The sequence below is a fragment of the Amphibalanus amphitrite genome, unplaced genomic scaffold (genome assembly GCF_019059575.1).
Source record: "Amphibalanus amphitrite isolate SeventyFive unplaced genomic scaffold, NRLGWU_Aamphi_draft 000038F_arrow, whole genome shotgun sequence".
In the NCBI taxonomy this organism is placed as follows: Eukaryota; Metazoa; Arthropoda; class Thecostraca; order Balanomorpha; family Balanidae; genus Amphibalanus; species Amphibalanus amphitrite.
Genome location: NW_024881534.1, coordinates 685,423 through 711,587, shown reverse-complemented (window position 1 = coordinate 711,587; position 26,165 = coordinate 685,423). Strand labels below are relative to the sequence as shown.

The window sequence follows — 26,165 nt, the reverse complement described above, 5'->3', positions numbered from 1 at the left end:
GGGCCTTCATAGGCTGGCGTCGGGCCATTAGAGGCCACCTCGAGGGCCTCGACGACCGCTTTTCAGATATTATGCATGTTTGGGCCCCCTGAGGTAGGAGTGGCCCTTAAAGGCCAGCGTGGGACCCTCAGGGGGCATCATGGGCTTCTAGAGACCGGCGTGGGTTCGAAAGCGGCATAGGGTCGTCAGACTGACTCAAAGACTCCCAAGTCCCAAGAGCCAGCGGGGGGGGGGGGGCTATGGGGTCAGCCATAGCATGGGTCTCCTGAAGCCATCATGGGGCCCGGAGGCCAGCGTGGTTCACTCTGTTGCCGGTGTGGGGCTTTCAGAGGCCAGAATGAGCCTTCAGAGGTCGGAGTGAGGCAAATGTGGGCGACATAGAGCCATCAGAGTCTACATAGATCAGAGCTCAACCCGAGTCGGGCCCTTCTAAAGTTAATTAGGGTATCAGCCCTCAACCAGCGCAAGACACTAAGAGATTGACATCTGCCCTTTGAAAAATGTTACAATCGTAAAAAATGACAAAACATTTTGCTTTGGATAATCTTTAGTGGCCCCGGCATTCGGCAACGACCAAAGCAAAAAGAAAACTGTATGCCTACTGGTGAAATAAATTGTACACTTCATAGAGCTATCGATATCGATGGTTTTTCACGTTTTCTTTTCCTTTTAGATTGCCGAGTGTGCCTAAAAAGGCTACCTCACATGGTGAAAGTGGCAAAGAACCGCACCTGGGCGTGGGTTAAGTACGCCACTTCTGGGGCCCCTAAGGTAAGGGTGGGGCCCCTTGAGCAGGTTTGGCCTCCCCCTTTTCAAGATCCTGGATACGCCACTGGCTAAAGCGATGAAAGCACCTAAGATGCGTTGAGGTCGACGATACGAATCGACTGATAAGCAGCATGACCTTTCCGGTCAGGTCATGATCTTGACCTGGGGTCAAATTTTCAAGTTGACCTATAAGTTCAAATCATAGTTCCTTCGACGCGTCTCGACGAGAGGAACACGATGCTAGCAAAATAAAGGTAGTGCCTTTCTCAAGTTGAGAGTTACTCCTGAAAAATACTTTTCGTAAAAACGGCTATTCTGAGAGTTTGTGCTCTCTGGAGGCTAAACTGTTGAAATGATGTCAAATCTGAAGACATGCATCAGAAAGAACGTTAAAAGGGGCTATCGAACGCGCTTTTCCGCGGCGCTGAAGCTCTATCGGTTCCTAAGTTATGCGCCGGTTTGTCGAAAAAGTGATGAAATATGCAAAATTTTACCTTTGATGACCTCTGGTGACCCGACCTTTGACCTGACCTAAAATTGACCGAAGTATTTCTTCCTTCTGATTTTTGACGCTGTTTCGAATGCCGCTTACCGCTTGTCGCTACGTGGCCCAGGAGCCGAGTTATACGGGGGGTGGGCGCTCAGACACCCCCAGCCCGGCGCTGTTGGCGCCGAGCACCGGCCTGGCGTGGGTTAAAAAAAATGTCCGTTTTCAGGAAGGTTTTTTAAAGTGATGCAGGGATAACTACTGAATTAAAAGCTTTTGCCATTACTGATTTAAAAAGGGAAAAATGCGGCATGTATAACTTTGGGACCAGCGCTGCGCGGATTAATTGAGACCTATCATTAACCCCTCCACGCACCTGCGCCGTTCCCTCCCCCCAACCCGCATCACCCCGACTCAAAAACCCGTCTGGAGCTCCGCGCGCGCCGCTGTCGACGCTCCGTTCCCGCTGCTAGAGACTGTACGAGCCGCTGTCGGGCGCTGTACCGGCCAAAATTGGGTTAATGTCTCATTTGGCTGGCGGCGCGTCGGCCGGTCAGTCCGGTGGCTGGCGTCGAGCGGGGCGTGTCGTGGCGCGAGGTGCGCGGACGGACAGTGCAGTGGGCAGGCAGGCCGTGTGTGTACGACCCGACACCAGCCGGATACAGCCTCAGCCCAGGTGAGCCGCGGCCGGCTGACCCAGAGACGGGGTCCGGATGGGATGGGAGGTGGTTGAGGGTGAGGTGGGCCGATGTGGTTTGTTTCGGAGTGCGTGCGTGGTACGTTGGGGAAAATAGCGGGGTCTGTGAGCCAACTGGGCGTGAAGCATGTCAAATTTTATACAGTAACTGATTTTGTGATCATGGATGTTGGACGTAAACCGACGGAGGAATCTGCACAGAGCGGTGTGCCACATTAAACTGCAGTTAACAGTTATGTGCCTACACATGATCCACATCCGGCATTCCTTGCATTTATAAGCATGAAAACAGAAAAGAAGGAGATCAAGCAATGAAAATAGTTGCTGGTTTCTCGGAAGCCATACTCCTTTTCCCTTACATTTAGAATGATCTACATACTTAGCCAAGCTGAAGGCGATTGCTCTCGTAATTATTATGATGTAGTTTTATCATTCAACTGTTTAATTCAAAGTTGTTTGCAAGGCTCCCTTATTTGTATTCCGTAACACTCAATGCCACACAAAAATCCGAGACAACAATCCATTTTCATCAAAACTGGGTCTATAAACAACGAGGTATGTGCAATTAAAAACTTAAGTCCTGAGATAAGATTGATGGACTAATAAGGCCAGCAAGCTATCAGGTTACTACGATGAGCCATGTAGCCCGTTAGCGTCGCAATTAATGCTGCATGCCGCTGGCCCGCCTGCTCAAGAACAGAACCACTATAACCCAAAACATTCTTGAAGAGTCATTAATCGTCCATGCTGTTTTTCTCGCTGTCATCGTGAAGCATCGTTCAATATTGTGTTTGTATTCAGACAGGTTTATGGGCTACTGACTTCTCTACTGACCTAAATACGTGACTCCCCACCTGTCAAACAAACTATGAGCTGTCGTCCACCGTCTAACCCAACAGCGCATGGCCCGCAGCGTGATGAAGGCTTGGTCTAAATGCCAAATGTTTGCAAACAGTAATTCATCATGTCCAACGTCACTTCCGGATAGCTTCGTAAGCCCGAAGCCACGTTTCAATGACCCGACGCCTTCTGGCATGGTGATCGTGGATAACCCGGATTACTTTGAATTAGTGAAGAAAAGTGCAGAATGAAAACTTCGTGGCGATATCAATAATCTTAAGCAGATCGTAAAACAGCTTGAATCCTGCAGGTAAAATATGCAATGAGCTTACATATCTAAATCAATGGAACATTTATGAATTAGGACTTAATGACCATATCGGCTAAGAAAGCTAATAAAGTCGTTAAAGGTATACTTAAGTTCATTTTTCGCAATTGGTTCATCGAGTTCTTAAGTTAAAATATTTAGGACGAATTCGAGAACAAGACAATTCTCACGTCGACTCGTCGATCAAATAAATTGATTGTATTAAATTTGTCACCCAATTCATCTTATCCTTTAAATTTAACCGCTCAAAGGCGCTCCCTAAACTCCAAAAGGACTATCAGCGGTACCATATTTAAACAGCGGCATCATCACATTATCTCCGATATTCTCTCCGTCTGCGTCACCTGGGAGCTCTACTCGCAGAGCGGACATCAGCGCACGCTGCTGTCAGCGGGTCCGTTTGGCTGTCCCAGAAAAGACGGCCGCCGGCAACACGGTTCGACTCGCTGTCGGCGGTCTCCTGACGGACAGCTGACGCGCCACTGCCTGCCGCAGGAGCGCCACGGGCGCCGCAGGAGCGCCGGATCCGCCGCAGGACGGCATGGGGCCGAGCGGGACCCTGCGGCGGACAGATGGCGGCCCGCCTCAGGGCAGGAGCTTGACCGCATGCTTTATCGACGCACAACACGTGGTGTGCCGTTAGTTTTGCACGGCGAATGGGTGCAAGAGGGGCGTTTGCAAATGTGTCTTGCATCACTTCCGCAACAGTTTCTTTAGGCGTTGTAGCGTCTAGAAGCCGCTTTACGAGTAAAACCTATTTTCAATAATGAGAATCATCGGTATATCTTAGCATTAAATACACGTACATGCATAACAAGTGCTGAAAGTTCATCGTCAGAAAAAGTTGCCAAGTATATTCGTCGGCTCGTTTAGATCGCTGGTAAGCGCGGCTGTCTTCCGGCACACCAACAACCGCATGCCTTCACGCACAGTTCGAACCTACCTCAAACAACAAACGGAACGTGACGGTTTTAATGAAGCCCATCCATCGAGCGGGCACCAGCTTCCTGCACGCTAAACGCCTGTTTACACGCCCAAATGTATGTCAAACCCTCCTCCGGAGCGAAGCGCATTGTCATTCGCCTTTTGTCTTATCGAGCATCTGTTGACTCGTGCTAATCAGCAGCCTCAAAAGCTAGCCATCCGCGGTGACTAACGGTATCCGTTCGGCATGTGGGCTACCCAGAGACGAGGGACGAGCTCCAGCCACGTGGTCGGATTCGACCACGCTCGGAGACAGTCGACTTGGTGTTATCTTCCTATGTTCTCATGCAGTCTCCACAGCTGCTGGTGCTAGCGCCCTGTTCTATACCGAGTGCACTGCAGTCCCCGGGCGGCCAGCCGGCCGGTTCCGTCTCGGCCGCCCTAACCGGGTCACCCGCTATGTGGCTGGGCGGACAGACAGCAGCGACGGCCGTTTGAGGAAGTAACGCCGTTCAACCGCTGCTATGTCGCCTTATCGGGGAGCTTGTGTCGTACCGGCGTCGCCACTCTGCAGATCGCAAGATTTCAGGAAGTACCGTGGACGTTTGCACGCCAAACTACGCACGCAGTTCGCGGAAGACATTCCGTCTGCGCTGCTTATCCTGTTCACACTCCAACACAGGTTCGGTGACCTGTTGCCGACAAAAATGCCGTTTTCGGCTGTGTGTGCGCCGGCGGAGTTCGTTGACCTAGTGCGGCAGTTGGGCGACTAGGTGACGACATCACAGCCCGCTGGACGGCTGCACGGGCGTGTCCAAGGCCCGAGCCGAGGCCGTGCGGCCGCGCCGAGATCGTGCCACTTCCGCGGCCGGCCGAGCGGAGTCGGTCCGTGCGCCAATCGGTCTAACAGGCCAGTGCAGCGGCGTGGTCAGGCGCAGACCCAGGCTATCCGGCCACACAGTCAGCTTGGCATGGTCCCAAACAAACCAGCCAGCCGGGCGGCCGCCCAAACGACCACTCAACCAGTCCGGATGGCCGGACAGGGGCGATCCTGAACCGGAACAGCCCACATTGATGGAGAGATAACGATTCTGTCCGGGGCTGGGGAGAGATAACGACTCGGTCCGGGACTGGTCACTGCCGTGCGCGGCTTCACAACTGACGAAGCGCAGACGGGCAGGTCTGCAGATGTGCTCCTTCGTCAGCCAGGCATCGGCTTGCTGCAAGTACCGTTCTTGTCAGGCTATTGTTGAGGTGTCCTGGTGCATGCAGCTGATGTTTTTGTTGGAGCCAGTTTACACCTTGTGCTGCGTCGGAGGGTTTTTGTTGAGCCGAACGGCCAGGTAACTGTCCTATATTCACTCGAAACAGGTGTTTGAACAGGCATCCAGCGGTCAGCCAGAGGCTAGGGACCGGGTTACAAATTTACGTATGTACATCCGTTAATCATTATAGTGGGTTGTGTTTTGCGTAGTTCGACGCGATTCGATTTATATTTTATCGACATTTGTTACTACCCAAAGAATATTTATATGAAACAATAGAATGAAGCCTACAAATAAACAGTCCACTTTCGCTCAGTTCAGTCCTCAGCTCACACTCTGTTCAATTCACAGTCTCGTCAATTCACAGTCCCGTCAGTTCACAGTCCCGTCAGTTCACAGTCCCGTCGATTCACAGTCCCGTCAGTTCACAGTTCCGTCAGTTCACAGTCCCGTCAGTTCACAGTCCCGTCAGTTCAGCCCTGTCCTGTCAGTCAGTTCAGTGTTCCGCGTTTCAGCGGTCGAGATGGCCACCGGGCACCGGAGCGTTCCGATGTGGCGCCGCTCCGCTGGCTGCGCCGGTCCGTCGACCGACAACAGGGTCACGCGGCGACCTCCGACCCTCCCTCCCTCCCTCTCTCCCCTCCCTCTGAGATCGGGGGAGAGGTGTACGACACGCTCCGAGTATAGAACGGAACCGGATGCCACTTCTCAGCCTTTCAGAGCCCTCAGAAGTAATCGGAAACGACGGTAATCTCCGAGGACAAGACTCCTAATCCGTCATCTGCGATGTCTTGTATGACGAGGCAGTCCCATCCTTGCAGTTCCCGGGTGTTGCAGTTTCAGGGTGATTGTTTGGCAGTGATTGCAACACGCAGATCCGGTCATGGTTCCAGGAGTGGCTGGCTGACAGAATGCGGGGTGCGCGCTCTGTGGCCGGAACTGGGCAGTGACGACAGCGCGGTATGGAACTCGTCATGGCTGTCTCTGCCTTCTATGATGCATAGTTATCAAAAAGCACACAATGCGCTTTGATTTAAGCATAAAGGTCGTATCTACAAACATTCTAATCAGTTAAACAGACCGCTCCACAAAATCGGAAACGGACATTCGGCTCACTGAAGTACCTAATCCTCGCAGTAGAATCCCTGCCGACAATCCAAATGCATCAACAACCCCAGTAACGGCAGTCCGGGTGGCGCAGCGGTCAACCACCGCGTGCCGCTCCACCTTCCCCTATCAGCTCGGCACCAGGCACGCGCTCTCCACCGTCATAATCGGCAGCTGCAGCGTCACGTGTTACCCAACTGCGGCCTGTCATCGCAGTTCGGGTGACCGGGGCAGCAGCGTGCAGACGGCGCGGCGGCGGCGCCGGGGTCGCCGACCGTTGCCTCATCGCGCCCGCTCGGGACGGGCGTGTGGACCCGTGGGGAAGGGGGAGGGTGGATAGTGGACAGTAGGGCAGCGTAGTGGCGTTCCAGAGGGCGTGTGGACCCGTGGGGCAGTGGGAGAGGGGGAGGAGGGGGATAGTCGACAGACAGCAGCCGCGTAGCGTGGTGGGAGGCTAGTGGGGTGGGGCGGTGAACCCGCGATGATACATTGGGGCTGTGGGATGATGGTGTAGAGTTGCCTGATAAAGGACAGTAGCTGTGATGACTAACACTGGTGACACAATCGGCGCTAAGTTGACAGGTGATTCATAGCATACCTAATTCACGACTACGCCGGGGTATGATATCATCTACAGAGAGACATTTGTAGCATTTTACTTTGCTTGCTACAGTCCACTGTCCGCGGCGATTAACACGATATCGAAATAACGGTGGTCATTTCAGTATAATCTGACCATCAGTGTGTCGACATATGCACTCATTTAGATGATTACTGGGGATGATTCGGCACTTCTGTCTCGTGGCGCTTGAAAATAGCTTAACATCGGCCGCAACCACGTGGACGTTATGGTGTGCACCAATTACAATATGTCCGAGTCATTCTGAGCCCGATTCAGAACCGTGTTTAACACACGTGCGTATTGTGACAGCGGCACGACTTCTCTCGAGTCTTTTAGGGACCATCCCGGATTCAGTACTTGCGCCACTGACCCACCAACCCAAGAAGTCAGCTGACACAAAGACGGGGAGTCCCGGACAGCGACACCAGCCTCGGTGACATAGGGAACGTCCAGCGAGCAAGACCATCCTCTACACAATTTATGAGCCGGTCGACCGGACATGCCGGAGAACTATGGTGCGCAAAGTGAGCTCCTTCTGCTATCTGCGGTATGTAAGTACGTACTCCGTCACAGATACCGGGGTTGGCCGGAGGGGATCAGCTGAGGGGGTGACCCCTCACTGACCTGTATTCGTCCCGGGGTTCGGGTGATGACGGGTCACCCCCTCCCCCGGCGAGGTGCTCAATCCCAGGTCGGGGACGCGGCGCGGCGGCTGCGACCTTGACCGAGTGGCGGCACTCAGTCAGTCGGTCGGTCGGCCGGCCGGCGGCATTGGCTAACGGTCGTCCGCTCACCCCCGCCGCTGCCTCCGCGCAGCCGCCGCCGCCGCTGCCTCCGCGGCAATCGTGCCTGTATAACGGGCATGTCTCTGCGGCCAGGAGTCACCGCTGTGTTGTCATCAGACTAACCACAGGACCCGCCTTCCTTTCCCGCTCCTCCCCCGCGGTCGTCGTCGGCCGCAAGGATGTCATCCATGATGGGAGGACCCGGATGATTGGTCGGGTCGCTTCACGTTCAGCGCTGAGACCACAGAATTGTCTTCCCTCGCTGAGATCCAAACATCAGTGGATGCGGGCCGCTCACCGTGCGGTTAGTACGTGGGCGAGGGCTGAAGTGACTCACTCTGAAAGTGGATGGTGTCACATGGCTCCGCCTCTGGATGACATCAGGAGGTCGGTAGAGGTGACTGACCGGTCACATAACGCAGCGGCCGCGAGTCTCTACATGCCTCGCCAAAGTAGTTAGTTGCTGGTCGCTGCATGTCTTTTCAAAAGGCCACTCATTCGGTGGAGACAGTGAGATGATTGTCACTGCAATCAGGCAGCATAGTCACCGGCTGGGTGCTCTCAATGGAACAACAGTGCTGATCTCAGCACAGGCGGCGACCCCAATAGCGGAGCGCCCAGCGCTCCACCCACAGGGGTGCGTCTAGGGTGTGTCGGCGGCACCCTACCTCGTAGGGTGCCGCTGCTCCAGACACCCATTGAACAGCGGCCGGTCGGTGTATGTACAGTCGGTGACCTGATCTACTTGCCGTTCGGCTGGTTGTATGTATAGTCAGTGGAAGACGTTGCAGATCGGGACACCGAGGTTCGTCCGCCGGGATTGCGGCAGTAGGCGGAGTAGCAGATCGGAGACAGTTAAGGTGCGGGCCGATTTGAATATGCCATAACGGGACATGACGAACCGACTGTACGGGTGAGCCATGCTTTTGCATAATTCGTGAGCGGCCACCGTCAATGGGTCTGTTGTTGGGTACTATTTCAAACGAACATCATGATGTTGCGTTTTTCGGCACCGGCTCGGCTACCGACCACAACAGCTGACTTTATTTCGGGCACACCATGGAGGCATTAATGTTTAATTCAGGAGCTTCCCCCGGCCAGCCTGTTTGGGTTAACTTCCAAATTCGGGACAGAAATCTGATGAGGCGACGCCTTTACGGTAATAATGTGTAAATAGGTCAACACAACCAATCATTCAAAAAATGAGATAGGTGACTAGTGGTATGATAAGTTCGAAAACGGCAAGATAAAAAAGAAATTCTCTTAAAAAATGTGCATTTTATGAAGGTGTAGAAAGCGTCCACGCTTCGTCTAACTGCAGCCAAGATTACAATGCAGTAATTTCTAGCGGGGTATACAATTCTACTGCGCCCTTCATTACTTTTCCACCCGTCCCTTTATCTGGGTCCTTCCTTCCAGCCTGCGCATCGCATTTCTAATCTACATCCGTCTAAATTGGCCCGCCACTTTCGTTGTATCTTCCGGGTCAAGACCTCCCACACTGAGAAAAAAAATTATTCCCCAGGGGTGTTTTACGGGTGTCAGACACCATTGGAGGTGTCATCGAACACCCAGATTGGTGTTGAAAAATGCTGTTTAGGGAATCATTAAGGTGTACAACACCACGATGACACCCTTTCAAGTGTTCGTTCGCATGCGAGCGTTTAGATATACCTTAATGGGATTCAGCATGACACCTTAATAGGTGTCCGACACCCACACCCATCCGGGTATCAAACACTCTAAGGTATCAAACACCCTAAAAGGTGTCAAAAATGTTCTTTTAAAAGCATCTGACACCCTTATGATGCCTTCACAGGTGTTGCCATTTATTGAAGCGGAATGTTAAGAGTGTCCGACACTGCTAGAGGTGTCACATTGACACTTGCAAAAGGATCTGACACCAAAAACAGCGTGAAAAAAAAATGAGGAAAAATATTCCCATGGGGTGTCTCACGGGTGTCGGACATCATTGCAGTGTCATATATAACGCCCAGATTGGTGTCAAAAATGTTGTTTTGGGAATCATGGAGGTGTACAACACCACGATGACAACCTTCAAGTGCAACGCGCTTTTAAACACACCATAATGGGATTCAGAAAGACACATTAATGGGTGTCCTACACCAACATCCATTCGGGTGTCAAACACCCTAAACCATCAACACTTCAAAAGGTGTAAACAAAAATGTTCCTTAAAAGGGATCTGATACCCTTGTGATACCTTCACGTGTGTTGTCATTTGTTGAGGAACATTCCAGCATGAGTCATGAAATGTTTGAAAGCTGTCGTGTATTCGAACCTAAATCATCACATAAATTGTTCTGACGTCACTTGTGTTAGGAACCAGGGATGCGGTGTCTAACGGATTTTCAGTGACTCGCACTCCCGCTCTGTCTTCCAAAATGGACTCCTATTCCGGCCAGAACTGCCAACTCCATCAGACTCCGACTCTGACTCCGTAGCACTGCTAGAAACCACAGCAGGTCCAGTGGTTTGAATCATTACCCAATCAGCAAGCTTCATTGTGTGACGTCATTTGTGTGCTAGTCACGGCGTCAACCATGCGAAGATCAAAACGCGCCACCTTGCAGGAAAGCCGTTAGATTTCAGTTGGCGGCGGCGTGCCACGTGGTGCGTGTGCGGTGTGAGTGATGGCAGGGCTTTTTTGAATTTATGTGAATATAGTGGCGCCGAACGTTGTTCGCAGTGTACTTATTCAAGTGATTGTGCGTTAATGATAATGTTTAGCTTTTATTTGTAGCTTGCTCCGTGTTTATTCAAATGACGAGGCGGGCGGTACTCGGTGAAATTTGAAGTCTGGAGTGAGGATGACAACACAGCATTGCACCATGGAAACGAAAGCAAGTGAACTGCGGAATAACATCTGGTTGGAGATAATCGACGGTTAATTATCATTGCTGAAATGCGAGCAACTTCTCACTGTGAATGGACCCGATGTGTTTCGGTGAGTTTTCATTGGATTTCTCCGTAAATATAGAGCCCATATTTTTTGTACTTTATAGTTTGTTGCTGTATACAAGATAGGAATGCCATTGTATGCGATATGCCTGTTTGAACCAATAAATGTAAGAATATGTCGACACCTTTTTTGGCATCCAATGGACACTCTCGTAACACCTTTAAGGGTGTGTACCAAACTGCACCTCGCTGGGGTGTCAGACGGGTGTCACTTTTGACACCAATACAGGTGTCATTGGGAATCAAACACCGGGTGTCTGACACCCTTTTGGGTGTGCACCCAAAAGGGTATCAGACACCTAAAAGGGTGTCAGACACCCGGTGTTTCATTCCCAATGACACCTGTATTGGTGTCAAAAGTGACACCCGTCTGACACCCCAGCGAGGTGCAGTTTGGTACACACCCTTAAAGGTGTTCCAGGGGAATAATTTTTTTTCTCAGTGCAGGTACCCGCTGTGCACCCTTTACGAGTAGGCATCCTTCATAGTTATGCACCAGCACTTGACGGTTGATAACTATACGCCAGCTTCTCAGCCCCAGCGGCGGCGTGGAGCGGCGCAGCGTGGCGAGCAGCGGCGCAGGCGGCGCGGGAAGCAGTATGTGGGTCAGTAGAGAGTGGTCTGCCAGCTGCGCGGACGCCGTCCGCCGGCCCGGTAACACCGGAGGGCACACCGCGGATACCGTCTGTGCTGGGCGGGCCCGACAGGCAGAAATAGACAATTTTGGTGTCTTCAGGACCAGAAGCTTGAGCTGGAGATGTGTGTGTTTACGGAAAGACAGGTACCACACAAATTGGGCCATCGATAGTCCGCGTGTCTGTATCAAGCTGATGCCTGCTGATGTATGTATGCCTGTTACGCATAGATGTTCGTGGAAATAATGGATCATACGAACTGGGGCGTTCCCGACCCAAAGCAGGGTTGTTTGCTCACTCTGTGTAGCTGAACAGGTGGTCTACATGCGTGCCATTATAACTGCGAGCTGTTGTTCCTTGTAAACAAATACCGTCGTTATAGACGCACAAGACATCCACGCACTGCCGGTTCCCCGCTCCGCAGCAGGTGCGGGCTTTGTCTGCATTGTTGTCGGTAGGTCCTCCCCTAATGGGCGAATTAAACATGATTTCCTTTGACTGGTGCAGTCAAGCGTGGCTCTATAATGAGTAATCCACTTGAATTAGGCCTTCCAGTTCATCGACTTATACCGTAGCCTGCATAGTTGGCATTCTGCTGTAGTAGCTCGGATTATGTCTCACTTTATCGGCACCTGCCACTGGGTATACGAGCTGTCCATAGCAAAGCGTGCGCCCGGCACTAGGTTTTACCGTGGGAACTAGAACAGCGACCCACGCAGACGCTGACAGAATGCCGCGCACGTTTGAGGTTTACATGGTAACGGTGCGTGAAACACACGGAATTACAATCTGAATTGCCTGCCGTTTGTGGTCGGCAAAGAATGACTGAAAACCGCACACGAGAGATGCGGAAAGCTTAGCATGGATTCACCATTGGAAGGCCAATCATCAGCTTCGTTTATAAATAGCATATCGATGGTAAGAATAACACGTTATTCTTGTATCAGCCAGTTATGTACTGGATCTACTGAGTGTTGTGCGAGTTTCAAGGAGTGCCCAGAGTGTGCCACCCAGTTCCCACAAGGATCATAATCCCAAATCGGATCACCGCGGCGAGGCACTCCTTTATGTAGACCACTAGACGCACTGGTAGCGCGGAAGCCTAGCATGATGAAAGTCCATTCGTCACCATTCCTGCAGTTTCTCACAGCTGCACCATCCGTCAGACGTGTCTCGTCCCTGCGGAGACGGCATTACAAGTTAACTGCCGCTGATAAGCCCTCGAGCCGAAATTAGTGACGCTGACCCCGCAGGTCAGCGCGAGTTTCACTGCACGCCCGAGCGGCGGCCGCGCCCGCCGACACCCATGGCCGCTGAGGTGGGCGAGGAATGTACACGGACGGCTCGGCCGCCCGACCGCGTCCCTCAGGCGTGCTGTATGAACTGGTTGGACCGCTCAGCTATTTCATACGAACACCGAGGTGTGATGGATCACTCCGCGTGGCGCCGCACGGTAACAGGGAAACAGGGTCACCGCGCCGCGGCGCCGCCGGCCCAGTGGCGGCTTTATGGATTTATACGGGCTCGTCCGCGGGTGCGGCTGGTTTTATCACATGGACCAGTGGTGGCGCCGGTTTGCCCATCGTCGGTGGAAACTAGGAAGTGCGGACTTCAGCTGGTGTAGGACCTCAATTCCAGCGAATGATGATAATAGTTACACAGTGCCCGGCTAGAACAGAGGCACACTAGTGACTACCGCATCTCAAGTGTCCCAAATCATTTACAACCGCCTTCCGAGGGACCGTTGGCCGCCTAATTTACCACTCCTGATTGGAGCCTGTCTGTCCGTCCTTCCCCACGTGCGAGGACCAGGAATGGGTACCGCTGGTCCCGGCCGGCTCCGGACAGACCCCAAAGTCCAGGTCGAGTGGCAGCCCACGCCGGACGTCGCTCTATCAAAAACACCTCCGCCGATGGCTGATAAAGAAGTAGGTTCCGCCACTGCACTGGTGGGTTTTTGCGCGCTCGGCGGTTTTGGCTCCTTATCGTGAGGTGACCGGCATTTGGCAAAAAGTCGCCCAGTTTAGGTGTTAATGTTCAACGGGTATTTTCGTGGGTCGTCCGAACAAGTCCTGCTAGAAGTGGAGGCATTTCATATCGGGCGTTGCACGAATATTTCACACTAATTTTCTGTAACAACAGAAAAAGTTCATTGTTCAAGCTTTCTTTGTGCATACTTGAAGACGTCATACAATGCATTGCATCATCGCTTGCACTGCTGTTAGGGAAATCCAGAAAAAAAAACATTTCCTTACACTCGCTTTATGTGATAAAGTCATCAGAGGCCTCTTGCACCAAACTACCTACCTAGGTAAATTCAGATTTTACCTAGATTCTCTTGCACCAAACTACCTACCAAAAAACGCTACCGTGAAAATTTACCTAGAAATTCTACCGAGCGGCATAAGAACTTACCAATTGTTAAAGTCCGACCGGCTGTTTTCCTCTTGCACCGAAAGCCGGAAGGAAGTACTCGCGGAGGAATTTTTGACGGTTTGACGGTAAACTCGGGCTTCCAAAATAACTAGCAAAAATGTTTAGACAATGATAAATCAATGTTTTATGAGTGAATAATAATATAATTGACCAAATGCTCCATGGGTTCACAGAGGTGCTTCTCCGTACCAAAGCGATAAAACTCCGTAGCAGAACAGCCTGGTTGAAGACTCACTCGTTGCCATGGAAACGAAGCTTATTTGTTCAAGTAATTTAATATCAAAATAACTTCTATCCGTATTTACGTAAATGGAAAATGATTTTATAATACCAAAATGTATATTAACAAAAACAATATCCATATAATTGTTTTCTTTAGTTACTATTTGTTCAGCGCCCACAAATAATTCGTCGCCAAACAGCCAATCAAAACAAATCCTAAAAACGCAAGCTGTCAAATTTACCTAGGTAGGTAGGTAGGATGGTGCAAGAGAAGTTACCGCCGTAGGTAGTTTTACTAGGTAGGTATTTTGCCGATTCTACCTAGCGAGGTATTTTGGTGCAAGAGGCCTCAGCTTGAGGTCACTGGAAGCCCTGCTTAGGTCATCTACAATTCACCAAGTCTCTGCGGTTCAAACTCCAAATCCTTAATCCACTCTCGCATTCCAATCACGTCCTCAATGAACGCCCCACTTCGGCCCGGCCCGCGCGGCTGAGGTGTGGCTAGTTTCCTGTGCCGCTATCGTCATCGAAACGACCAATGGGCGTCTGCTCCAAATACTGCACCACGACGGGCTGAGCGACTGCAGCGAAGCATAGAAACCTAACCCGGAGACTGCATTTTGTGCGGCCGCGAGCACCGAGATCCTGGGGGGCGTCCTAGTGGCTTGCTATCGACCCGATACGGATATGTGATTGCTGCTTGACCATGACTGCTGTATTTGATGATAATTTATGCCTCGATCTCTGTGTAACAGCCCCTCTGTTCCGGTTTCAGAACTATGTCCGCTCAGATGACTTCTAGAGGTTGATGGCGGCACAAGTGCAGGTAACCACACGGGAAGGGCTTCCTGGCTAGCACGGAGCGCCCACGCTGAGTTCATGCATTACGCTCAATGCGGAAACGACCGACCTAGAACACCCACCATGCATTGTCACCCTGTGTTCAGTATAGCGATGTCACAAAATTGTCCTAAGGCACACGACACTTTTCGTGTGAGACTTTGTCACGCCGTGTCAGTTTCTATGTAATGGGTTAAAACAAAGGGTAATTTTAGGTCACTAATTACACATAATTGTAAAAAGCGGTGTAAAGCGTAACGCGTCCGTAACGCCACATTAACTCGGGAGAATTGCGTCGATAAGTCAGCTCGAAGCAGAAGCGAGTCTCGTCATTATTTTCGGTCCTGTGCTCCCATCATCGTTCCGTGTCGTTCCGAGAAGTGACATGGCTCACCACCCGTGTCGTTCTGGAGGACAGGCAGAGTCTGCCAGCCGTGCAGCTCAGAGCCAGTGTCATGTCCTAGTTCTGAAAGGCATCATTCTTGTAAGGGCTATTAATTCCCACGCTACCCTAGAAAAGGCTGCCATAATCCCATAAAACCTTATGGAAACTAGTACATTTTCGCGTTGTCCTGAGAAGGGGGATAGTGGGCAGATGGGTAACTCGCAGCCTAGTTAGCATGCGTCTACCCTGTAAGCCCGGACGGGGTCCATGCGAGCTCAGTGTGGCTCAGCCCAGTCCAGCGCCTCCAGCTCAGCTCATGCCGATCAGCTCAGCTCTGAGCTCACGCCGCTCAGCTCACGCCGTTCAGCTCAGCTCTGAACTCACGCCGTTCAGCTCCACCCTGTGAAGGCGATTCGTAGCCGATCCCACGGTGGCTTTCCTCGTTCCTGCCGGTCCGCCAGCCGATAGCAGTGGCGTTTTTGCACGAACTGAGCGCAGTGCAACACGGAAACAATGCAGCGAAGCTGAGCCGTCCGCCGGTGGCGTGTGTCTAGATCGGCTACTGTTGGCCCCATCGGGGGTCAACGGCCCCTCCGGCGTGACGAGCGTGGGACGGGGTGGCGGTGTGGCTATTTTAGATTTTTCTGACGATTTTGGTCTATCGTGCGGTTTGGGTTGATGAAGGATGTGTCACTGTGCTGTGAGAAGTGATGAAGTGTGTGGACTGGGGAGACCATGCAGCTGTCTACAATGGACGGTTGCTGTTCCCGAGTTCCCTGTTCGCTCTGCAGCTGCCGGTGATTCGGCGGATGCGGGGACGAGACCGCGGTGCAGCGGAACCGCTACATCCTCCTCCGGCCTGTCTCGGTCGGCCTAATCACGACACATCCTCCGGCGGGCGGCCTGCGCGCCGACCTCCCACCTCGCACATCGCCGCAGGCCGCAGCGGCGACCCCACTTCCCGCAGCGCGCGCGCGCCGCCCGGCGTCGTTAGGAGCCGCGCGGCGGCCGGTGACCGCGCCGAGCGTTGCCCCCGGCCCAGGAGCCCGGCGAGTTTCTCCGGGCGTAGTTTCGCCGGCGACCCTGATGCGTCGTCAGCCGTGCACGCCGCCGGCACAGCGCGGCGCGCGCCAACTTTTTGCCGCCGGCGCGCCACGGCCGGCGCAGGGCCGCGTTTCGCTTTCGTCAATGGCGAATTGTTGTGTGGTGAGGGGCGGCGCCGGCAGCGTCACGAGGGTGGCCACCGTCCACGCCCGGTCCGAGGATCGACGCTATTGTTAAGGAAGAAGTGGGGCGGTGGACAGATCGGCATGGCGAGTCGCTACGGCGCGCTGCAGGAGCAGAAGTACCGCCACCACTACCACCCACCGCCTTCAGCGCCGCCGGGGCAGATGCTAATGTCGCGCCCGGTGGTCAAAGCCGTGTTCGGCCGCCATTATGCATTCTTATCGGCCGGAGAAAGTTACGGCTGGATGCCGCGCCGCCCCTCGGCCGGCCGGACCGGCATCAGAGGCGTGCCGGCAGAGCGACCGGCCGCGTATCGACGGATCCATGTCAGACGGACCATCTGCGGACCGCAGCCGGTAGTGGCCAGTTGCCGACCGGGGACGACGGGCGGCTGCTCAGAAGTCGCGACGCACCCGTGTCACGTGCGTGGTCCTTTACGCCGTACCGTGGAGCTACGAGGAGCTCGTACAGTGGGTCAGACGGCAGAGGAGTGATAGACAGCTGCTGATAGACAGCTGCCTAGAGACGGCTGCTGAGGAACAGAGCCTGACAGACGGCTGCTGAGGATCAGCTCTGATGGTTCGATGAGATCGTTATATCGGAGGTGGAGAGTTTGGGAGAAAGATGCCTGTTTTCTTATCGCTCTATCGGCGGGACATTTTAGTTAGTGTAAAAAAAATCGTTTTATACCTATTTTCTTTTGGGTGTCATTCGTCCAGTCCACATGTACACTTATGCCAAAGTTCTTCTACTGAAGGATCACACCATGCGTAGCAATTGAGGCACTCCCAACACCGTTGGGGTTCAGTATGAGGCGTGGCTGCAACTGATCTGGAACATTGGTTCCTTTCAGACCCGGCGGAGCAGTGGCACGCCCGCTGTGGGTCCGCTGTCTCCTGCAGGGGCGGTGGCCCGGGCGGGTGCCGTGTTCTGGTGCAGACCAGGCGGCGGCACGCGGCCGACCCGACCTGACCGACCCGGCCCACATCCGCGCCACGCTCGTCGCCGCCACGCCGCGTTCGACGTCAATGCGCCGCTATCGCCGGCGCGGCGCTTTTTCGACGGAAACGGCGATCGGGCGATAGCCTGGTCTTGATCGCCACCGCATGGCATGGCGATAAGGGTTTAATGACCTGACGCGGCATGGGCCACGTCGAACCAACGCCCATTCCGATCGCCATTCGGCGAATGCAGACCGCTGCTGGCCTCGATCTAACTCGTTAGTAGTGACGTTGGGCCCCAGAAGCAGCCCAGCTCGACTCGTAGGAGAGCAAACACTTGTAGTTTGTACCCTGCTTCTGCAGAGACTGGCTAGCGTTTTGAGTCGTCTTTCAGCTTCTATCCGAGCGATCTGGCCATGAGCTAGCGATGATCAGCATCCGCCTTGGCATCCATCCTATTCGAAGATCCGTCCAGGTGAAATCAGAATCACCTAATACGAATTGACAGATCATGCTGCTGCACTGCTTTGGTCATCCAGCGAGCTATGTTCGGCCCGTCCTACATTCAAAAGTGAGCTCGAAGACGCATGCCAGAGCGTTGCCCAAAACCAGCCTGTCATCGCGGAGCAATTTATCAGAAATTGCCATTTCCTGCGGCGTGACGGACGCCGACACTGATGGTTGGATCTGAAATTGTGGTGAAAAAGGCGCTGGGCTGTATCCGAAGCCACAATCGCATTGTCGTTCGGCACACACGACACACTTTGCGAAAACCTCGCACGGCGGGTCAGTAATGCTAAGCTCACTAGCATGCGGTTGATAGTAAAGCTCTAATCCTGCTTAGTCGGTACGGGCGTTACCGGCGTCGTACAGCTCATGATTCTGAGCTTACGCTTCCAGCCGTGGAAGTCGTGATTCGACTATCTGGGCCGTTGCTGGCTGCGGCAGAAATCACCGGAACCTGTGAGTCCGGATCAGGAGCTTACGGATATCACAGACGGCAGTCCCATCAACAGGACAGACCGGGGATTGGGACGGGCAGGAATTCGAATGGTGCCTTGTTGGGGTGATTCCTAGAACCCCTGCGGAACTGGCTGTCCGCGCTGGACCTACATTCTGTAAGACTTGGACTACTTCTGCCGCCCGTCTGGTGGAACCCAGGAAATGATACCGTCCAGCTGCCATGTAGTTGCAACAACTGTGGGCAAAGAGAGAACCTTGCAATAATGACTGGTGTTTGACCAGTCCAAACGGGTCATTTTATGACAGGAGGTCATTAGTTTAAATCATTTTAGGCCGTCAACGGACCGACGTAATGACCAGTGTCTCTATGTTCACGTAATGCTGTAAACCAAGCAGTTTTCCTCTTCACCAGCATGGCTTTCAAAGAACACCAGCTACATACAATGCTTCCAATATCCAACCATCGAGTTTTCTTGGTCTGGCATTCGGTAGACGACAAAGCTTGCTTCTGCTTAGTCAAAAACTATGATATACGGGCGCGCGACTCCGTCACTGCAGATGTTTCATTGCTTTCATTCACACCTGCCGACAACAGTCAACAATCTCTTGAGTAATGTCTGTCTGAAAACGTCACCATTTCACTGGGAATGAAGCGGCAAGCAACACCAGAACACCTGCCTGTGTAGGTGCATCAGGGAGAGCAATTCATTGAAATTCAACAGAGGTTCTGAGCTAAAGTTGTCATATTCAATAAAGAGAAGTATTGGTAGCCTTGCAAATCTTGCTCGATATGCTGCAGAACAGCTGAACCGCGCATTTATTTATTCTCGCTAGTGTCACAAAAGGCGCATCAACTTAATTCAGTCTCCAGAGCAGGTGAAATTTTAGCATACCTATGCCTTATCTGAGGAATATAGGTACTCGTCAGTCCTAGATGCGCCGGAGTCTAACTACACTACAGCTTCCCAGGCAGCCCGGAGTGCCGGGCGCTCCACGGCGCCGGCGTCCAGCGCACGTGACCGGCGCGCGGCCTCAATTCCGCGCTGAATTATAATGTATCCCTCGTCCTCGTCCGTGCGGTGACTGCCGTCGATCATGCATAGTCGGCAGAGCCGGCACCGCCTCCGCCCGTGCACAACCGGCGCACGTGTGCCGCATACGGCTCCGCGGCGCGCTGTTGACAGTCGCGGCGCGGTGCCGGCGTGTCCGGCGTGTTCGCTCCGTCCACTTTTACTTCTGAGTCAGCCGCCGGTGGTGTAGCTGCTAGCGGTGCGCCGCTCGAGCTTCCTGGAGCTCGGTGGAGCCGCCGCCCGGGGCGAGACGAACCGCGTCGAGCTGGGGTTCGCAGAGGGAGCACTTTCGCAACTCAGCGTGTGAGCGGAGGGAGGGTGCTGCGTAGAACGTTCATTCACCACCTGCTCGTCTGACCCACTGATCACTCATGACGTCACAATACCGGAGAGCTCACACCCGGTTCAAATCGGCGCTGCTGGCCTTGAGATGTGCGTAGATTGTGACGTCGCGGAGAGGGGCGGACGACGAACGATTTGTGGGGCGAGGTCGCTGGCTGCAACGCGCTGAAAGTGGCCCTGATTCATCCGAAGGCCGCCGCGCACAGTTCGAGGGAGTCAGTGACTCGGCGTCGGAGTTCATAGTAGGAGAATGGAGTGGTCATAATATTGTGAAATGGCTCCTGTCGGACGTCGCCCCGTGAGTCAGATTCCAGAAATAATTTCGACACCGGACCGACGGGCGTGGGTGACGCAGTTCAGCGAACATCGTCACAAAAATCACTCCACGTCTCCGAGAAAAGCCAACGCTTTACTGGATTTTGTGATGGCGCAGCTGACGTTACACAATTTCCTTTCACAGTACCCCGTCTCAGTGATTCAAAAGTTTTATCGCACGGTGTCATCGCTGTCGCTCTATCGTCAAGCACATCGATTGCCGCTCCAGTAACATTACCTGAATCTCATTATTAGCCCGAATCTTACTGAATCTCAATCCCATTCTATCTTTTGTAGCCCGATTATTCACCAGTGTCTGACTAAAATACCCGTTCTGTTTCAGGCACCGAGCATGCACCGTCGTCGTCGCGTCCGTTGGAAGTCTGATCTCGCCACTCTCGCTGCCGCCGCGCCATGAAGCTGTACCCGCAAACATCGCCCGACTCAGTGCAGGCGTGGAGCCAGGAGGACTTTGGCTACGAGCCCACTGACAGCAAGGCCGGCCTCCAGTCGGCCCTGGACACCATCTTCCGGTCCCAGTCGCCCGTGCCCAGCTCCTCGTCGGCACAATGCGCCGCCGCCTCGTCGTCCAGTTTCGCCGAGCTGAAGCCGGTGCCGCCGCTGAAGGCGCTGACCCAGTGCGACTTTGTGGGCAGCTCGGTCGAGCCGGCGGGATCTCCCGGCGGGTACTACCCGGCGCCGGAGCCCGGCCCCGGCACGCCCGACCTCGTGTCCACCACGACCTCCGGTATGGGTGAGCTGCCCGAGGCGCTGCCGCTCAAAACTGAGGTCACCGAGTCGGTCATGATGAAACCGGCCGAGACCTGCGGCATCGACAACTACCTGCCCAACGACATGGTCGACGACGACTTCGCCTCGATCATCGGCACCGCGATGGTGGACCCGCAGCTCGCCGTGCCGGAGAGCATGGACCTGGGCAGCTTCACCAGCAGCGACATGCACGACCTGGAGGCGTGGATCGAGGGCCAGTCGCAGGCGCAGCTGCGGTACAGCGCTGCCAGCTCGGCCGGCCTCGGCGGCCAGCCCCAGCAGGTGCACACCACCGTCCCCTACAGCACCTCCAGCCCCATGCTGCAGAACCTGCTGGCCGGCAACGGGTGCGCGCCCACGTTCGCCAGCAGCTCGGCGCGGCCGCCACCGCCGCCCGGCTACGGCATGCTGCACAACATCCAGCTGCAGCAGCGGCTGCAGCGGCCCCTGGTCACCTACAGCCCGCCCAGCTACTCCATCGAGCCGCCCAGCAGCAGCAGCGGCAGCAGCGGGGGCAGCAGCGCCAAGAAGCGACGGCCCATCGTGTCGATGCCGATCGCCACCGAAGGCACCAAGGATAAGTTGGTGCACCGATGCACCATCTGTAACCGCGGCTTCCTCAACAAGTCCAACATCAAGGTCCACCTCCGCACCCACACCGGCGAGAAACCCTTCAAGTGTGAGACGTGCAATAAGGCGTTTCGACAGAAAGCACATCTCCTCAAGCACTACAACATCCATAAGCGCATCAGCAGAGACTGACCCCAGCTGTGCGCTAGCGGCCGGCGACGGCGCCGATTGTGCGAGGCGTTCGCGGCGCTTCCAGTGCTCGTTCGACACTCGTGGCGCAGTGTGCCGCGCCTGCGCCAGGTTCGTCTCTCGGGCGGCGTGCAATGCGGACGTGAGCGGCGCGCGCGCGCTGCGCGTCCATCTTTCAAGGTTGTCTCGGCGCACCGCGGGCCGGTCGTCGTCCGGCGGAGAAAGCCCGGCCGCCCACCGCCGCCGCGCCGCCGCCCGTCGACCCACTGGCGGGTCAGTGGCTCCGGCGGCCGCGCGGCGCCACCTGTCACGCGCCGCACCGGGCGCAGCGCGCCGCCGGGGCTGGCCCCCTGTCTCGGAGGAGGCCGCGGTGACCTGGCAGGGTCCGGCGCAGGGCCGCAGGGGTTAGGGAACGGATGGCAGGCGAGTTTTGGTAAACGACCGCGCGCCGGTCGCCGCCGCCGGCCGGCTAACACCAAAAGTGTTCTGGTTCCCAAGTGGGTCAGTCGGATCCAGCGACTGGTGAATCTGGGTCGACGTTCGGCGGCGCGGCGCGGCGGCAGTGGCGCATGCGCGGCTAGGAGCGGCGCAGTCGGGCGTGACGTCACCTGGTGTGTCAGTGGAGAGAGGGCCGGAGGAGCCGGACAGAGGGGTGGACGCCGTCGGAAGCCTGCGCTGGGAACGGGACCGGTGTGCGTGCGACGATCGACGATCGACGATCGCGCGACTGACGGGACTGGTGACCGTGACTGACGGGACTGGTGATCGCGACTGACGGGGAGTGGTGCTGACTGAAAGACTAGACTAGCGTCGTACCTGAGCGGTCAATTGAGTGGTCTTTTTTTCTTAGGGCTCTGTTCTTAGGTCTAGTACTGACGGAATCATTGCTCTACGACAGACTGAAAGTCTTAAACGAGTATGTACGTTTTAGGTACACATCTACACACGCGAACCGACTCGCGCTCATCTAATGCATCTCGAGTATCACATCGACGACTCTAAAATAGCTGGTTCATGGGGGTTTCACTGGCGGCGCGGCGCGCGGCGGTGCGGCGGCCGGGCCTCGCCGGCTGCCCAGTCCGGTGGAAAGCGGACGTCCTAGATCTGTGTGACACTTTGGGCCGCCTCGGAGCCGCCGCCGGGCCGGGCCGGGCCGGGCTGCTCGGGCTGACACCGGCGGCCCGGCGGCGCTCCGGTGTGACGGGTGCCACCGGCAGCGGCCGACCGGCGCTCCCAGCGCCCTCTGGCGCCGCGCAGGGGGCGGCCGTGTCGTGGCCAGCGCCCGCAGCGATCTGGGTCAAAGAACAAAGCCGGGTGGCGGCCCGGCCGGCCGCGGAAGCCACCAACGCCCGCTGTTGTCGCGGGCGGGCCCTGGGGCTGGCTTACAGGGGCGGCGAGGCGTTACGGGACGTAGGAGCGTTACGGGGTGGTAGGGGCGTTAGGGGGTGCGCGGATGGCCGCGAGGGGTACTGGAGTGGACCTGGCGCCCGACTGGCTCGCCGGGTAGCGTCCGAGTCTCAAAGGTATCCGTATCCCCGCTGTGACCCGCCCGCCCGGCAGCGCTCGCCGCCCGTCCCCCGTCGCCCGCAGAGTCTGCAATGTCCGTCTCCCTGGCCCGTCGCCGGCCAACGGCTTGTGATACACACCGTGGACGACTTGTCGATATTTATTGATGCCTTGTACGCGCCACTCGCGCAACGTTTCCGTCCCGCTGCCTGTACAAACGGTTCCCACCGCCGCGGGCGCACGTGCGAGCCCGCGGCGCCTCCGTCCGCGCCGCTCGCCCCTTCGGCCGCACCGCGCTGTTGTTGTGTTGTTCTAAGGTATTTCGTCTATTTATTTCCTTGTTTGGCTGGGTGCGGCGGTGAGCCGCCAGTGAGACTGCGGTGATGAGAGGCCCTCGAAAGCGGCACGTCTGTCCGGACGCTGAGCTGTTGTTGATTTTACTTGTTGCAATGACCTGTGCTGTTTTGTTAATGTCGGATCCAAAGGTAATTTTTGGATGTTTCGTCCTCCGTGTTTTGAGTGTGTCGGTTACTGCGAGTACCTATAGTTACCAGTAGAGGAGGGTCTTTTGATGTGTTCGTTTTATCATCACCTCAAGATACTTTATTGTGAAAGCCTGTAATAAAATGGAAACACATTCCGTTGGATGTAAGCTGACAGTAGCGATCATGTTTCAGTTACCATTTATTTAGCTGCGGTACCCGGCTTCGACCATTGTTTTATTTCATGTATTATTATCGCATCGCTTCCCTTTATGGCTTCGCTCATTGGTTATGGGAATGCCCCCGCAATATGTAAATATAGTATTTTGTTTCGTATGAGATGTGTCTCTTCTGCATGCCATCTATAAGCCACTTTTTTCTTCGACTGCTGTCTTCTTCTCTGACTGCTGTCATCTATCAGGATGGTCATTAATGTCACCTGGCACTAACCCAAAATGGCATCTCGAACAGTGACATCACACGTTGACACTGAAAATTACTGCAACTTTTCCGTTGACGTGGGACGCAACTGGACGAGTGGACAGATTTTACGTCACAAATGCATTGGTGTGCGTCGTTTATGCTAGAAATGAACAGATTAGAATGCGCCAAATTACACGAATGGAAACACGAACACGCCAAATATGGAAAGGCATGTTCAACAAACATTTGACAACATTTACGTCAACAATACGTCGAATGAGCGCAAGCACACTGCGTCAAACAATAAATAGCGAACTTACAAAAACAATTTGAACATTTAACTTTAAGTGTTATGCATAGGGATTAACCCGCGTCCCACTGGGGTCTGCGTATAACACGCACTACTGGGGGGGGGGGCTCTTCATAGCCCCCCCCCTAACTCCGAAACTACTGGGCCGATCGTCAAAATTCAAACGGCGTCTGTTAGCCCCGGAAAAATTGTCGAGCGAGACCTAATTTCATTGACCTCGAGGTCACCGATGACGTCACGGGTCAGGTGAAAGTAAAAATTAATAGCATTTTGGCTTGTTCACATTGTGGGCTCGGGCCGCCGTCTTACAAATCAGATCAGGATCATTTTTGGTTTACACACTCTAGAACAGATGCTTTAGATACCCTGAGGGTACCAAGCTTGTACTTTGATTTTCAGGTCCAGGTCATCACAGGTCACGGAAATATTATATCATGCGTCGGTCACGTGACACATGTTTTATGGTCCATTTAGGCCATAAATTTCGAATTTGATGTCGTTTGTGTCATTCGAGGTCATTTTGAGTTGAATTTTGCTTAGGTCAGGTCACTTTCAGGTCAAAAAAGGTCAAATTTTGAATTTAAAATTTTTCAACAAAAAAGGTGTCTATTTGATGCAGTTTGAGCTCAGGAACACGATGGGTGCTATATATATATATATATATATATATATATATATATTGGTGTGCGATGTCAAATACGTACTGAAAATTAGATTTGAAAAATTTTAATTGTAAATTTGTTTGCAATAATGCGTATAACTTAGCCATTTTTTAAGACCTTTAGCTTAAACTTGCTAGAGTAAGTCATATGCATGAGTTCTATCATTACGGAGCGAGCGAAGCGAGCGTAGTCTTTCCTTAGATTAACGGAAATTTCTGAGTATGAGCGCGTGCGGACGCTTTTGCGAGGCTTATATCTCAGCAACCACTTGACCGATTTACATGCGGTAACTTTTGTAGGGTAGCTTCATTCCTTCTACCAAGTATTGGACTATTCCCGATGCATTTGGGTGACCCCTTATGCACGTGCCACGTGCAAAACGAAGAGGTGTCAGTTTTTTAATTGTTGCAATATCTCGGTAACTACTTGGCCGATTGCGCTGAAAGTTGGCATGTAGGTAGGCAGTAGGCACCCACTAGGCACTGCATATCCATGTGCCAGAGTTGGGGTGTTGCTGCACGTGCGCACGTGCAGGGGTCGTTTCCAGATCTCGAGAACGGCTGGACCGATTGCGCTCAAATTTGGTACACAGTTAGGGACCGGTTAGTAGGGTGCCGTGCACAAGTCAGTTGGGATCCATTTTGCACGTGCGCACGTGCAGGGTGCCGCTTCCAGATCTCGAGAACGGCTGGGCCGATTGTGCCCAAATTTGACACATCGCTAGAGACCGGTTAGTAGGGTGCCGTGCACAAGTCAGTTGGAGGTACCCCTCGCAATTTCGCACGTGCAAGGCCCACCCTCTCGCTCGCTCCGTTAGTCGCCCCAAAAGGCGTTATACTGGTATATATTCCGTTTTTTCGAAAAGTCAAAAGAAGTTGAAAAAAAATATAAAAATATAAATTTTGAATTTTATTATACATAATTTTTAAAACTTTCAAAATTTCGAAAATCCGAGATAACAGTTTGATAGCACAGTCTATTCTTAGTCCTTGCATGCAAAGAAATTGGATCTAGCTTAAAACTGAGCTCTTGGGAGCGATTGCCGTGGTTCAATGTTTTGCGTCGAAATCG

The 26,165-nt window shown here is 53.8% G+C and overlaps 1 protein-coding gene across 1 annotated transcript; it reads left to right on the top strand.

Moving 5' to 3' along the window:
• Positions 1 to 1,793: 1,793 nt before the first annotated feature.
• LOC122373145 (sal-like protein 1) lies at positions 1,794 to 23,857 on the top strand. Its single transcript, XM_043350955.1, has 3 exons — positions 1,794 to 1,931; positions 14,874 to 14,924; positions 20,525 to 23,857. Exon 3 carries the CDS (start codon positions 20,596 to 20,598, stop codon positions 21,712 to 21,714), a length of 1,119 nt encoding a protein of 372 aa, XP_043206890.1. The 5' UTR covers positions 1,794 to 1,931; positions 14,874 to 14,924; positions 20,525 to 20,595; the 3' UTR covers positions 21,715 to 23,857.
• Positions 23,858 to 26,165: the final 2,308 nt, after the last annotated feature.